Genomic DNA, 15984 nt, shown 5'->3' with positions numbered 1-15984 from the left:
CCTGACTCATAAAATCCCGATCTGAGATTATTCATGTGTGAAGATTGCATTATATGGGCAATAATTCTGCGCGATTTGCTGTTTTATACACAGTTTTAAGTACTACCAAGGGCTGGATAAATGGGTTTTACATTGGGAATGTTATTGTAAATGGGCAATGCAAATTTGGTGAACAGTGTTAAAGTTATAAGGTGGGTACTATAATTGCCTATTTGTAGGTCCCAGTGGTTGGACATTCAACCTTTGGGACAGCATAGTTGTTAGACTTTTAATCCTTGGCGTGGTCTCCCTTAACTTTTTGCCTCTGTTTTCCAGGTTGTTGATGTGTGCTGGAGTCTGTTTTTGCTGTTTTTGTTACTCTGGGCACTTTACCACTGCTATCCAGTGCTAAAGTGCAAGTGCTCCTATGTAACATGTATGTGTAATAGGATTTCCATGATTGGCATATTTGATTTACTGGTAAGTCCCTAGGACAGTGCACTAGAGGTGCCCAGGGCCTGTAAATCAAATGCTACTAGTGGATCTGCAGCACTGGTTGTACCACCCACATTAGTAGCCCTGTAAACATGGCTCAGGTCTGCCACTGCAGTGTCGGTGCCTGTGTGTGCAGTTTTAAACTGCCAATTCGACTTGGAAAGTGTACCCACTTGCCAGGCCTAAACCTTCCATTTTCTTACATGTAAGACACCCCTAAGGTAAGCCCTAGGTAGCCCCATGGGCAGGGTGTGGTGTATGTTTAAGGTAAGACATGTACTAATGTTTTTATATGTGCTGACAGTGAAATACTGCTAAATTTGTTTTTCATTGTTGCAAGGCCTATCTCTCTCATAGGTTAACATGCGGGCTACCTTTAAAAATGATTAAAGTGTAGATTCCCTTTGGGAGTAGATAGACATGTGAAGTTTGGTGTCTCTGAACTCACAATTTAAAAATACATCTTTTAGTAAAGTTGGTTTTGAGATTGTGTGTTTGAAAATGCCACTTTTAGAAAGTGGGCATTTTAAGTGCTTAAACCATTCTGAGTTTCTTCCTGTTTGTGGATTCCCTGTCTTGGTCAGTTTGACAGTTGAGCTGTTTGCACCTCTCTCTAGACACTGACACAAAGGGAGATGGGGTGTAGCCTGCATATCCTGATGAGCCATCTATGCTAGGAGGGAGGGAAGGAGTGGTCACTTACACCTGATAGGGCTGTGCCTGCCCTCACACAATGCAGTCTCCAACCCCCCCTCGTGTGTGTCTGGGGCCTGGCCTGGGCAAGGCAGGATTTCACCAACAAGAGAGACTTCCCTTTGAAGTGGGCCTACATCAAAGGCAGAACTGGGTATAAGAAGGGTACCCAAAGCCCTGAAAATTAGATCACTTCTTGACATCAAGAGGAACCTCTGCCTGGATAAGAGCTGAGGAGAAGTGCTGCCCTGCCTGTGACTTTTCTTTGTGGAGCTATCCTGCAGTTGCTGCTTCTGCCTGTGCAAGGGGACAAAAACTGGACTTTGTTGTGCATTCCTGCTTGTGAAGAAATCTCCAAGGGCTTGTCTTGAGCTTGCCTCCTGTTGTTGAAGTCTCAGGGCCATCAAAGACTTCTCCTGCCAGCACCTGGGCTCTGCTGAGACTCCTGCCCTGCTAAGTGGTGCCCTATCCAGTTCCTGGGGCCTTGAAAGGAGAAGCTGGCAGACCAAGACTGAAAATCCATGCGCAGACCGCTGTGCGGGGGAAATTTCAACGCCCCTTCCGAGGCGCGGCTGAGAAACGACGCACCACTGGCTTTGCGGTTAAAAATCGACGCTCAACTTGCATTGTGGCTGGAAAATTCGACGCACGCAGTTGAAGAAATGACGCACAACACCCGCTGCCGGAGGCTGATAATGTCGCAACCCACACAGTGTGGTTTCCTGATACCGTGCAGCCGGATTTTCGACGCAACATAGCTGGGTGCGGAAAAACAACACATCACTGTCCTGCGGAGAGGAAAAACTATGCATGCCGACGTGATCGCAGGAGGAGAAACGATGCACAGTCTTGCTTGCGGGTGAGAAATCGATGCATCGCTAAGCTTTTTTGACGCACACTCGCCCATGCGTGTTATTTTGACGCTACCCAGGTGCTTTTCAACGCTAACAGTGCTTTTACTGTTTTCTCAAGGATTTAAGACTTTTTCTTGCTTTTTTATTATTAACTTGACTTGTGTATTTTGGATTTTTGTCGTTTTGGTCTTGTTTCGTTTAGATAAATATTTCCTATTTTTCTAAACCTGTGTTGTTATTTTGTAGTGTTTCAACTGAGTTACTGTGTGTGTTGGTACAAATATTTTACACCTAGACTCTGGAGTTAAGCCTGCCTGCTTGTGCCAAGCTACCAAGGGGGTATGCGGGGGTTAACTAAGGGTAATTCTCCTTTACCTTGACTAGAGTGAGGGTCCTTGCTTGGACAGGGGGTACCCTGACTGCCAACCAAAGACCCCATTTCTAACAATAGTCTATAAAAAGGAATGTCTCACAACTTCCCAGAATATTCTGCTGTCCTTAGCACTCCCTGCAGCTTCAGGGTCTTATCTGATTGTCGTAATCTCATCTTTCTGAGTCTACAAGGTAGCCTTATAGGCCTGGTGGGCATGTTTAATGACCTTATTATTTTTGGAAGTGATTTGAGGGCTGTCTTGAGTTGTGTAGGAAACTGGACTTCTTTGTAGATGTCACCCCACTTGTTGCCCCTTAGAACTACTAGATGCTGGGTTTTGACTCTGACAGTGCACTGATGCCTGCCAATCAGACCTCAGTGCCAGTGCTCCTTCCTTAAGAACAGGGTATGTGTGATTGTTGTACAGTTGGCACAGGACTTTAGCACCCCTGTACGTCCCTAGTGAATGGTACCCCTGATACCTAGGCCATAGGTACTATAGAGGTTTCCTATAGACTGCAGCATATCTTATGCTACCCTAAGGGACCCACACACAAATTGTACACAACCTGCCATCACAGACTGCAAGTCAGGGTGCACGCCCTGAATGAAAACACAACATGGCACACTTATTGTGTGCCATGCCAAAGTCGCTGCGTGTACTATATATAACAAAGTAATATAGCAAAGTACTTCCACATTAACACAGGAATGTTTGACAGAAATAAAGACTGCCAGTGCCCACATTAGATTTGCCTTCTGAGGAAGTAGTAGCCAGGTAAATATGAAATTCATTGATACAAAAATCATCCATCATTGAAGTCTCTTGACAGCTATTAGGTGGTAGTCACCCAAAAAACACCAACCAATCTGCATTTAACAATTCAGAGTAAACTCCTTCTAAATTCCATGACAGGAGTCTAAGGCTCCTGGATAAGAAGACTCAGTCGTTCAAATGGACGGGACTAATGGTTCAATCAGGTCCCTGAAATCCCCTCTTGCATCACATCTGCATAAAGTTGGTGGGATATGGTAAGCCTTGGGGTGATCTTGAGATGGAAGTCACTCAATGTCTTGCACAACTTAGAGGTGCGCAAAGCATTTTTTTGTTTGTTTCAATATTGTATACAACCTGATTGCTTCTCCTCAAACAGGGACCTTGAGCAGAATCAGAACCAGATTGAAAATTCTTATGGTGTGGCCGGTAAAAACATCCCAGTGAGTGGGCCTGAACTCTTCCTGGTAAATGAGCCGGGTGGTTCAAGCGCTGTAATAGGTTTCTTGCCATCAATGGCCTTTTAAAGTTAATAACACACCCAATCATCATCTGAGTATTTAGGTTCATAACCAACCCAGCCAACCTTTCTTACTGTGAGAATTTCAGCAGACAGGTCATTAGGCCACCAGATTGTTTTCCTAACCAATGAACCACCTTATGTTTAAAGTCCAACCAGTCTTCTCTCTTATCGGTGTCCAGCGGTCGAACTGCCTCTAAAACAATGAGATAAGGTGTTTCAGTCAGGTGGCAAGTGAAGTTGGATCTTACTCCTTTCATGGGTTATTCTATCCCTGCTGTGACTTGGTTTAGCTGGCAGAGTTATTTTATTTTGAATCCTCCTATTAGGCGTGGAGTAATTGCTGTTGTAAGTTAGCTCCAACATTGGTTCACTAATTTCAGGCACTCTCCCTGTAGTGTTAATCGCTCCATTTGGGTTATCTCCTCTCAAGGAATAGTTTGTAGGCCAGGAGGCACAGAAAGGCCAATCCTGCTTTTGAACGCCCTGGAATTGAAGAGGGATTTTATCATCAAGGTCTTTAAATTGATCTTAAATTCCTTTACGAAAATTGTCTCTAGTTTCTTGAAGAACGTAGAACAATTGTCAGTGAGTTTGGTTTGCAAATCGTTTGCATCATATTTATTGATGTTCCCCACTTGAGCAGCTGAAAAGATTGGAGCTCTGGCGTTATGATTAGCTATAGGAATATCAGGTCGCCTCCCTGTGGTTTTCCAAAGTGTTTGAAGCTGCCACCATTTTGTTTCCTTTTAAATTGAGGTGGGCTAGTGAAGTCAGGGTTCCTTCAATGGCGTCAATTTGGGAGTCTTGGATGACACAAGGATTTATCATGTGTACTGAGGTGCCTTTGGAGATCACATATGTTGGGTTATCAGTAAGGTCACCTAACCCTTCCTCGAAGCCTATTGTCATGCTCAAAATGGTGACCTCGGGCAAGTCAGGGTTTCCCTAGTTAGCAGTTGCACTGCATCAATCTTTTCCTCAACTACCCCAATTTCATTGTTGATAGCCCTAATGACTGTTCGAGTCAGTCATCTGCAATCCAGCCCTTAGGTTAACACTAAACCTAGACTCATAATGATAGACAAACCACTGTACCGTACCTGGTCAGCACTTCAATAACGGTTGGTGCCCTGAGGTTGATAGAATTGTCTTGTTTTGTTTGGACTGTCTTATTTTAACTGCTGCACTCTTTCCTCGGGAAATAAAGGCCAAGTCTTTCTAAGCGTAATGTAAAATATTGTATTTTGGGTGATTTAGGGTGATTACCGTGGCATACTGTGCCCGAGTTCAGTAACTGCATTCAGTTCCTTGAATAGGCCTTACATATTCAACCATTCTAATACCACGCAGTCAAAGGAGAGCAGTAATACACTTCATTTGTATTTAGGTTCTAAAACGTGTTACGTTCTTGCACATAACATTACAAATTAATGTTATCCCTATACATTTGAAACCTTATTACAGATCATTTACCAAAAAAAACAAAAACATTGAAAGGTAAACATTGTGCCGCATAATTTTTTTTATAATTGTACAACAATATTTATGTTCAGCGTCACCTTATTCATTAGTATAAATGTGTGCATTTGACAAAAGAATATGTTCAGAAAGATATTCTGATCGGGCTCAGTTCCTCTTAAAGCACGATGTGCCCTTGTGTCCATTGAAGGTATAACTATGCTAATCTACCACGTTCATCAGCTGAACATATTTCTTTCAAGGAATCCAGTGCACTCACGCATCCATAATAACTAAACTTTTATCAATTAAGTACTATTTCCAATATGCAGACGACTGTTTAAGCGTTAAGTTACACAATCATACAACTTATTGGTTTAAAATATCACTTCTCTAATCGCTGCTAAATATTGTTGGGGCCGACCTCACAAACCATGAAATATAGACCTGCCTTGTTGTACAGAAATACCAAGTTACAATTTAGCTATCCCTCACCTACTGTATTCATTGTAAAACAGAGTATGTATTAATACCGTACCCATCCATGCAGATAGCAGCTAAATTATCCATTTGTCTTAGTTAATTTCTTATCTGCTAAATTTTAAAACGACCATAAATAAACAATCTTTCTTTACTGTATGAATACCTTTTTCTATAAACAGAGGACATATTACAGATACTGCCTTGGAGGCAACAGGCTTGTGTGTCTGCTTTATTTGTTCCTGGGGCACTATGGTGTTACTGAAGGGACCTCAGATGCCTGTGCAGTCCTTTCTGAAAAACTTATAGCGCTGGTGCACATGCAGCACCCGTGCTATCTTCAGCGGGCGTTTCCTCATTTGTATGGAGGTGTGGCCCAATGCAAATACAAATGAGGGAATCTCATTGAATCTGCCCCCAAGCTTTATTATGGACATGGGCAGAGTAGGTAAGCATGCCTTTAAGAGACACACTAACGGTGCAACACAAAAAGGTGGCGCACTCACAGTGCACCCCCTGAAGGCAGGCCTATGGACGGGGGAAATCAGGTCCATGGACCCAATAGAAAACCACCTTCAGGCGTTAGCAGTCACTAACTGCATCTGCCTGAAGGGGGCTCTCTAATCTCTCTTCAAAGTGCAGGTGGTTTGACCCCTGCACTGTGAGACATGGAAGGGCTTTGAAGCAGCCACTCTAGATTTCACTGAATGCACTGATCCCAGGGCAGTACAAGTTCATGGCTGCCCTGGGGCTAGTACATTCTTAGTAATAGGGCACACTGCCCCTGTTTGCCCCTGGTGCACATGTTTAAAGGTTCACTGTGGCAAAAACAATGACAGTGTGCTGTATCAGTAGAACAGGCTCAGGTGTTTAAGAAATGTCTTCTTTTTTTTAGGACAAATACCTTCCAACACTAAATATAAGACCAATGATTGATGTAGCCAAAATTACAGTAGTAAACAACAACTTTTTAATTTAGTGGTCACACTTGTACTGACATTTGAATTACAACGAGGTATCTGTCAGGGTTGTGTCCTGCCTCCCAAATTGTATTTGTATTATACGCCAATGGGTTAAATGCCTCTTTAGTAGCTTCTGGGAAGGACATGCCCATGATAAGGACAACCTCCTTTCCGGCACTTCTTTATGCAGATGATGCTGTGTTAATGTCTTGCACCCCAAATGGCCGGAGGGCCTTGAGTAGCAGTTTTGTCACTTTTATGGATAGATTAGACCGGACACCAATACTGCTAAGACTAAGAGCCTGATTTTGACCTCGGTCGACTGGTTACGCCGTCACCATGGTGACGAATATCCCATCCGCTGACATCTAAATCCCATTATATGCTATGGGACTTAAATTTCGGCAGACGAGATATCTGTTACCGTTGTGACAGAATAACCCATCCACAAGTTCTAAATCAGGCCCTAAATATATGGTATGTAGCTCGAAAGCAGGGAAGGAAGACTCATTCTGATTCAAAGGTAGGCACATCAAACGGGTCTCAGATTTCCCACACCTGGGTTCGTATTTGATCCGAAATCTTCATAGTTACCCTATATCGCTAACCGGTACCTTTTCTTCAGCCACTTTGTGGGTGCACTGTTTGATTTCTCCAAAAGAGTGGGCAGCAAACCTGTACAGCCCCTTTCGGACATCTTGTGGTGAAAATGCTTGTCGGTCTTAACATACAGTGCAAGGGTATGGGGTTCCCAGGATGTCACACCGATTCAGGCATAGGAGAATTGTTTTTGTTGTTGACTCTTGGGTGTGCCTCTCATGATCCCACATTTTCTTCTTCATGAGGAGTTTGGCCTTCCATATGTGTCTGATCTGATCAGGGTGGCCCCCTTGGTTCTTTGGGTTCCTCTCTCGGCAAACCAGGCTACCTCCCTAAATAGAGAGATTATTGCTGATTGTTTGAGCCGTGAGACAGGTCTTGCCCTTGGTGAGGTGTGTGAGTTCCATGGCTAAACTAATTGGCTGGGCGGACATGTTTGCATCTTCATCCTCCCTAACCCAGGCTGATATTCCTAAGGTCAGCTATCTTTTCATAACCCATTGCCGGGCTTCCAGGGAACAAAAGCAGTTGAGAAAATCCCTCCTGCGAGACTATGTAATTATACAAACATTACACAATCTTGAGCAATACTTGAGCTAGGAAAGATTATTTTCAACACTTTTATGATTGTTTTAAATAATCGAATAAAGTTATTCTTAATGATGATGATTAAGTGGGAACACAGATATGTCCCTGATGGCCTTATTAAGCAAATCACCTTTAACAGTAACCAAAACATTTGTCAATTGAATTCTCTGCATCACTAGTGCAGTGTTTCAAAGAGAATGTTCAATCAAATAGGTCATTGAGAGACTCTTAATTCCAGTAGCCTCGTAAAGATTTTGAAGGGTATGTGCCCACATACATTTAAAATTAGATAATGCAAAGCCCTCTTGAATATGTATTCAAGGAAATACAGCAATGAAGTATAATCCGCTAGTCGTCACGCATGATCCGCTAGTCTTCATGGTCCATTTTGGCCAATATCTACAGGAATCTTAACCAGTGGAGTGGATTTGGTGTGCTTGCAATGACGTTCTTCAACAATTATGATAAAGAACATCCAGGCACGTTGTCCCCTGTTTGCCAAAAACAACTGCAGCGTAAATTACACTTAGGATAACGTTGTCTTGGTATACCAGCCAGACAATGGTAACATCTTTGGAAGGCAGTTTTACACTTTTTAAAACCCAGGGTGTGCAGTTTGCTTTCTTCTCTGAAGCTCATGAACGTAACTACCAATTCCTTAGAGGGGTCCCTTTCAGACCCAAATAATATTACGTAATTAGAGCAGGGTTTTACCCCAAGTACATAACTCTTTAAACCTACCACTGCAAAAGCATGTGGTTTTAGTATTTTTGGATATTTAACTCCAGAAAGTTTAAGAAGCGGCTTCTGATTCTCCAGAAAATCTGAGGTATTGTTGTCACATATTCCTAAATCACAACTGGATCTAACTGTTTGGGCAAAGTTCTATTTTTAGCCACACCCTGGCCCTTGACAGTGTTCGCCTTGGCCCTTTCATCAGGGTCATTCCCAAAGTTTTTGCCTCCACCTTCCAGTTTTCTGAACCTGTTTATTTTGGCTCTGCATACTTTGCCACTGCTAACCAGTGCTCTCCGCTTTAAACATAGTAAAATTGGCTTACACCCAATTGGTACATTGATTTTACTTGCAAGTCCTGAGTAAAGTGGTACTACATGTACCCAGGGCATGTAAATTAGATTCTGGTAGTGGGCCCCAGCACTAATTGTGCCACCAACATAAGTAGCCATATAAACATGTCTAAAGCATGCCATTGCAGCCTGTGCGTGCAGTTTTTAACTGCCATTCAACCTGGCACAAAACCTTGAGCCAGGCCTAAACCTTCCTTTTTAATACGTATATGTCACCCCTAGGGTAGGCCCTAAGCAGCCTATAGGGCAGAGTGCAGTGTATTTAACACATTGCACATGTTCGTTTGGGTTTTACATGTCCAGGTAGTGAGAAATTCTTAAATTTGTTTTTCACTATTGCAAGGCCTACCTTTTCCATAGGATAGCTTGGGGCTACCATAGTACATTTAATAAGTGCTAACTTTCAATTGGGAGCAGGTACTAATGTTGAGTTTGATGTGTAAAGAATTGTAATTTAAATCCCTCTTTAATGGTGAATGAGCTGTTTTGGTCTTACAATACGGGTGACTTATTTGTATTAAAAAAAAAGGTTTAGGCCTGGCAAAAGGTTTATGTTGCCAGGTAAAAATGGCAGCTTACAACTACAGACACAAGTTACAAAGGCATGTCTGAGACTTGTTTAATGGACTAATGAAGTGAGTGGCACAACTGAGTGCTGCAGGCCCACTATACGCATTTCATTTACAGGCTCTGGGTACCTGAAGTACTACTTTACTAGTGACTTCTAAGTAATTGTTGTAATTGGGTGTATGCCAATTTCACCATGTTTAAAGACGAGCACAAGCACTTTAGCACTGGTTAGCAATCACTGTTGCGAATGTTAGCAATGCACATGAGAAAGAGAGAAATAGAAACTTGCGTTATATGATTAGAAAAAATATTTTGCATGAGGGACGGAACAGATTACTGCAATGTTTCAATGATATTATCAGTGTTTGAATCGGGAGAAGTATAAATCATGTGAGAAAATACCCTTTTAGCATGATCACTCCCATTTTTGCTGAATTCTATTACTCGCTTTTAGACTCTGCACACTAAGTCACTGGTGTTCAGTTGCCACCTAAAACATGTAAAAATTTTCTACATTTTGATTGGCATATGTAACTCTTACTCTTAATAGTATACTGGGTAGAAACTACACCCATGGCATGGCACAGGAAGGTAAATGTCAGCTGTGGACTGCAGCACTTACTGTACTATCCACTAGTGTGACGAAGGAAAACATGCCTCTGCACTATCATTGTTTCCTGAAGTCTACAGTTTAAATGTGCACTCCAACCTGTCAAAATAACCCCTTTAACAGGGGGGAAATCTTCCTTTTAAATATAAATAAGTCACCACTATGTAGACCTTGCAGCCAACAGGGTATTGGGAATAGATTTTAAGGGTGCATGCCCCACCAGTGACAAGCCCCAAAAGCTGTTTTCACCATTGAAGGCCTCAGCTGCCTTGTGAGAAAAACTAGAGTGCAGATTAAAATATTGATTCTGCTGTCGCAGGTTTGTGTCAAGCTAGAGATACAGTTCAACCACTAATTTTACTATTTATTAACAAAACAATTCAGTGCTGAAGTTAGATTTTTAACACATATTTAGGAAAAGTAACTTTTAGAAAGTTCACTTTTCCTTGCATAAAGCTTATGGACGCTAATATGCATTAGCCTGACAGCATCTGCCCTGCTAGTCCTTGACCTTAGTGAGGTGTGAAAGCTGCTCCCAGAGCAGAGACAATGGTTTAGGCCTGGTGACAGGATGAGCCGTTCAGGAAGGGCAGCTTTGGAGGTTCCAGGATCTTCATGAATTTGAACGAGACAGAGGTAAAGCCTGCCCATTCATAGTTTAGTCTAATGCGAGGCTTGGGAAGGACAAAACCTTTGTTGCCCAGGCTCTCTTTAGTCAGGCTGGCTTTGGGCCCATTGGGAGGAAAGACACCCCTGAACCTGTGTGGAGTGGGAGGGGACTGTGTATATACCTGGCCACACCACTGGGTGGACAGAAGTATTCTGCACAGAGGAGGAAGGTCCCCTAACTTGAAATGTTAGGAGAAAGGAACACTATGGGATTCTTTGGAGTAGAGCAAACTGGAAGTGCTGAAAAAGAAAGTAGGATTTCCACTGGGAATGTTTTTCCCATTAATGATGGAGTGTCCAGGAGTCGTCCCCAACCACTGACTACTGAACTGTACAAAAAGGACCTCATCTCCAGCTCCTCAGAACACTTTCTGGACCTGTAGAAGAAAAGAAGAATGACTGCATCTTCCACTTGAGACCTGTGAGGTGATGTGAAGGGCTGGAACTGCTCCTACCTGTACCCAGGAAAAATAAGTGGGCTCCAGGGGTCAGTGGCTGACCTGCTGTATAGGGACTTAATCTGCTTCAAAAGGCCTTTTTCCTGAAGTGTGCCCATCTGACCAGTTGCAAATGGACCTGGTCTGACATGCTGGAGTAAAGTCTGTTCCCTAAATGCTGTCCTTGAGGTCTTGGGATCCCTAGCTATGACCAGCTGATGTTCTCCAACAATATCTGAAAAAGTATGAATTTTGTTCTTCTAGAGCTTTGGGATTATGTGCTTTTTGCCAGCTGAAAAAACTGCAGCATCCTTGCAGCAACCCTATTAGATGTTGGTGCGGCCTTTCAAGGCATACCCTGCAGACTGGCCCCCCTGGAGGATTCTGAGCTACAAAAAAAGAGACTGAGTACAAACAAATAAATCTTACCTTGGGGCGGGTGCAAAAAGTATCTGCCCAACAAGAGGACTTCTCTGGGTGTGAAATGTTAACTTTTTTGCTTGGAGCTTTTGCTGCCAAACCCAATGGCTTCAGAGAGACCTTGTCCAACAACTTTCTGAGTTTGAGAAACTCTCCTCAGATACAGTCTGCAACCATGCCCACAGGAGGATTTTAATTTCCATTTTAGAGCTAAGGGCCTAATTTACATGTTGGCAGTAAAGGTACTGCCATTGGTTTTCTGACTGAGAACCCATCTGCTGCCATGATGGTCCGCCCGCCGTATTTAGATGTTGACAGTTCCATAGGCTTTAACCCTCTCAAGTCCAGCCTACTCTACCAAGGAATCCCATCCGCCGCCACGGCGCCATATGAAAGAGTGGCTGGCTCCAGCCACACTTAACCACTGAGCAGATTTGGATGTGCCATACCACCAAGCAAAAAGTGGCAGTCCAACCTCGACTTCTGATTTGGCGGATTGAGGTAGAAAGAGGGTGAAAATTCACCATTTCTCCCAATTCAACTTCCGTTTCTGGCTGGACACGACTGGACAGGACCCTCCGTCACTATTGCTGCGTGACCGTGGAAACAGCACGACCCCCTGTCCCTTGACACGAAGGTAGGCAACCTGCATAGGCTGTGTATTTTGTGGAGGATTCACTGCACATGGACATGGGACCTTTGCAGACATATACATGTTACATTAATGCTTTTTGAATTACTGTAACATGCATATGTTGGGACATGGGTGGGTCAGACACGGGTGGGGACACACTGGTACAAAACACATATTGAACACATACACTACTGTCATTGTGGTGCCAGTATTCATTGCCAAATGAATGCTGGTACCAGAATGACGGTACATTCACACTTGTCAAGTGTGCTGATGTGAGCACATTGCAAGGGGACCTGTACCTGTCATGTTGTGCTTGAGTTGTTGATGTTAATCAGTATATGTATATGTGTGTGCAATGCGATTTGCTGGGTGAGGTGGATGAAGGTGTAGTGGGTGATGTGGTTGTTTTAGTATGTTTGCCACTTGCAAATGGCGTCAATGTTGTGTAGGATGTGTGTTGTGTTGCTGCATGCAGAACTCAGGCGCATGTTGCAGTGTGGTGGTCTCTGTCGTGATGTCTGTAGTTGTGCTTGTATGTGTGAGTATTTGTGTAGCTGAGTGTGTTGTTGTGGTTGTGCCATGTGTGGGACAAGTGTCACTAGTGTGTGTATGTCGTGTGATGGATGTATGTGTATGTGAGTTTGAGGCATGTAGGTGTTGTAGTGTAATGGCAATAGATAATGGCTTGTATGTGGTGTGTTGTGTGTTATGCAGGGGGACGCATATGTGAAGGGTGAGTATGTGTGTTTGAGACTTATCTGTAATCCATGGCCACTGGGATTGTCCATGTCCATTGGGTCCAGTGATGTCCTCCCTCCATCAGAAAACCACCAGCAGTACACCACCTATCCATCTAAACATCTGTAACATCTAAATACTACCAGCAGGAACCCACCTGCCTGACTTCTCAGAAGAACCCTCCATCGTGGTGGTCTTTGGCTCAGCAGCAATATATCTAAATGCAGCGGGGGAGACTGTTGCCTTGGCGGTCTTCTCGGGTCCGCTGCAGACGAAGCTAGGTGGTGTGACCGCCAAGATCTAAATCAGGCCATAAGTCAAAACATACAAATGTTGACTGGGGCTCACCTGCCTGGCATATCAGACTGCACTCTATTGTGGTTGGGCTGAAATTGTCTCCACACCTTTGGTCACAGTCTCAGAACAGTAAGTTCTACTGGTGCTTAGCTTTTGCTAGGTGTTTTTTCTCTTAAAACTTTAAAAAATCATATTTCTTGTCCCCCATATTGGATTTTGGTAAGGTTTGTGTTATTTTGTTTGTTAACATTTTAATTATTTTTATAAATTGAAGTGACATTTTTATTGCATGTATTTTTGACTTTTTAACTTTTTTGGAACTTCTAAATGTTTTACACATTTTGTTTAAGTTAAGCTTTGCTCCCCTGTGCCATAGCTACCAAGGGTTGAGCGCAGGTTTAAATTATTGAAACCTCTATCTGGACCTAACAGGTTAGTGACTTTATTACTTGGGGTGGATTACAAATGGAAGATGATTATGGTTAATTGGATAGCCTGATAGTTGATTAAATGTCTGCTCTTGAAGTAGGGATAACTTTGACTGAAGTAGAAACAACAATTACTGGCCTCGAGAGCAGAAAACACTATCAGTGTAGATAGTATTCCTATTAGAAATTTGGTCTCTAGTTGGCCGAGGTATACAACCTTGTCCAAATAGGGACCACAATCCTAGTCAGGGTAAGTCAAAACACAATCCAAATTATCATGTGCTCATGGCACAGACCAAGCAGGCATTACTTAGAAGCAATGTTTTAGCGAGGTCCAACATCTCCTGTCCTCTGATTTATGGGTCCAGAATTTATAGAACCAAAAATTCCAGGTACAGGGAAACTACAAATGCTGTAGTTGCCCTGAAGTTGTATTCCCCAATGGATACTACTCCAGGCAACTTCTAACGAGGGCAACACGGCCTTCTCGGTATTTGGTGTTACTTAAACGTATGTAAAAACTGTGAAAATGAAACATCAACGCAGTTTGGAATTGGTAGTTTGAGTTAATCAAGTCTTAATAAGGTCACCCTTTTCTTCATAAAGTGTCCTCTACAGTAACGTTTAGGATGGTACATAATTCTCACTGGTATCCTTGCTTTCATTTGAAGGCTTAGGTCTTTAAAAATTATCATTGTTGTTTTCAGGGGTGACCTGAATATTCATATTTTGTAATTGACGAACAGTTTCATATTTTGAGAGAAATTCTCCACTGTAATGATGCTGTACTTGTCATCTCCCTTCAACGGCATTTACAACTTGGTTTTACTAAGCATTCTTAACTCTCTAGGGATCACTTGTCTACCCTATAACGGATTTCGTTCTCATTTTTCCAGCAACTTAATCAAAGTCTCATGGTGCTCATCCTTTTTTCCTCCCACCCCTACAAGTGTGAATCCCGCATGTTTCATTCCTGAGGCCACTATGGACTAGGGCCCAATTAAAGCTTTTCTTTACAGTGTTGTAGGCTATGCACATATTACTTCCTTTATGTATGGTCACAATCCAGTCTAGATATACTTCGCCCTATCCTTCAATATCCACACCTGCACTTTTACAAATAAAACATGTAAGCCTAAGGTCAATCTTAAGATGTGCATGAACATTTCACTTTTCCACATAGCTATCCAGGATTTTTGTTACCATTTTATTTTTTATTCTGATGTGATTTAACTTGCATTTATTTAACTCTTTGTGTCTACTTCCAAGGGCACAAGAAGTGACATTGGATTTCATCAGAGTATTATCAAGTGCTGCTGTTTGTCAGCATAGATGCTTTGATAAGAATTAGACTCATCCCTCAATCAGCGCTCTGCAGTCAACAACATTTTCAGCCCTCTTGGCATTAAAACAAATCTTTTCAGTAAGGAGAGACATGCCTGTTTTGATGAGACCATAAAAATAGTTTAATGTGATCTAAAACTATAGCACAGATGGTATAGTTTTGAACTTTAAGCACCACAGCAACCACTGTTCAACATTGCAATGTCTACAGTAGTTTGTGAACAACTTCAGCATAGTGATGCAGTTGTCAACTAGATGATCTGTCTGGTGCACCATTACTACATATTATGCATATCAAAATTACTGATAAAGTTGGGTCCTGGAATTATTGAGCAATAGTTCTTGAGTTTCTCACCTGCATGCCACTTTCTTGCAGAATCTGCCTGATGGAACTGGAGCTGTTGGATCTTTGCAGCTGACCTACATATCTAAGGTAAGGATTATGATTATGAACTATTCAAATCGTTATCATGGATTCCTTACAGCAGTCATGCACTATTTATGGAAATGGTTACAAAGCTTTCCTTGGTACAATCATACAGTATCTACAGAAATAGTTATCACAGTCTCTTGATTAAACTCATACTCTATTTGTAGAAACATTTATCATTGTTTCCTTATTACAATCATACACTATCTGTAAAAATGTTGATACAGTTTCCTTATTGCAGACCTACATTTTCTATGCAAATGGTTATCAATGTTTCGATACTACAGTCATACTCTATTTATAGAAAAGGTTATCAAGGTTACCTTAGCAACTCTCGAGAAAGTTTCTTAGAGATTGGAAAAATAATATTTGATCATAGAGAATGTTTGTAATTGAACTGTGCGTTGAATGCACCAATATTACCTGTGGGGGCATGCCTCAATCATCTAGGAGATGTACAAACATGTTGGAGGAAACAGAATATCTGAGCTGCATGTTCATTCCTGGATGAAGGTGAGACTTGAGGGTGGTCATGG

General features: G+C 42.3%; 1 protein-coding gene across 5 annotated transcripts in view; it reads left to right on the top strand.

Annotated features, from left to right (window-relative positions):
- PLEKHA2 (pleckstrin homology domain containing A2) overlaps window positions 1–15984 on the top strand; it is a 766829-nt gene that overhangs the window by 431166 nt on the left and 319679 nt on the right. For all 5 annotated transcript variants that reach the window (XM_069213872.1, XM_069213873.1, XM_069213875.1 and 2 more), the window contains one exon: window positions 15395–15451. In XM_069213872.1, the coding sequence (XP_069069973.1) occupies window positions 15395–15451 (57 nt within the window). The remainder of the gene's footprint in view (window positions 1–15394; window positions 15452–15984) is intronic.

Source organism: Pleurodeles waltl, chromosome 11, assembly GCF_031143425.1.
Source record: "Pleurodeles waltl isolate 20211129_DDA chromosome 11, aPleWal1.hap1.20221129, whole genome shotgun sequence".
NCBI lineage: Eukaryota > Metazoa > Chordata > Amphibia > Caudata > Salamandridae > Pleurodeles > Pleurodeles waltl.
The sequence above is the reverse complement of the archived record's forward strand: the minus strand, read 5'-3'. Positions and strand labels throughout refer to the sequence as shown.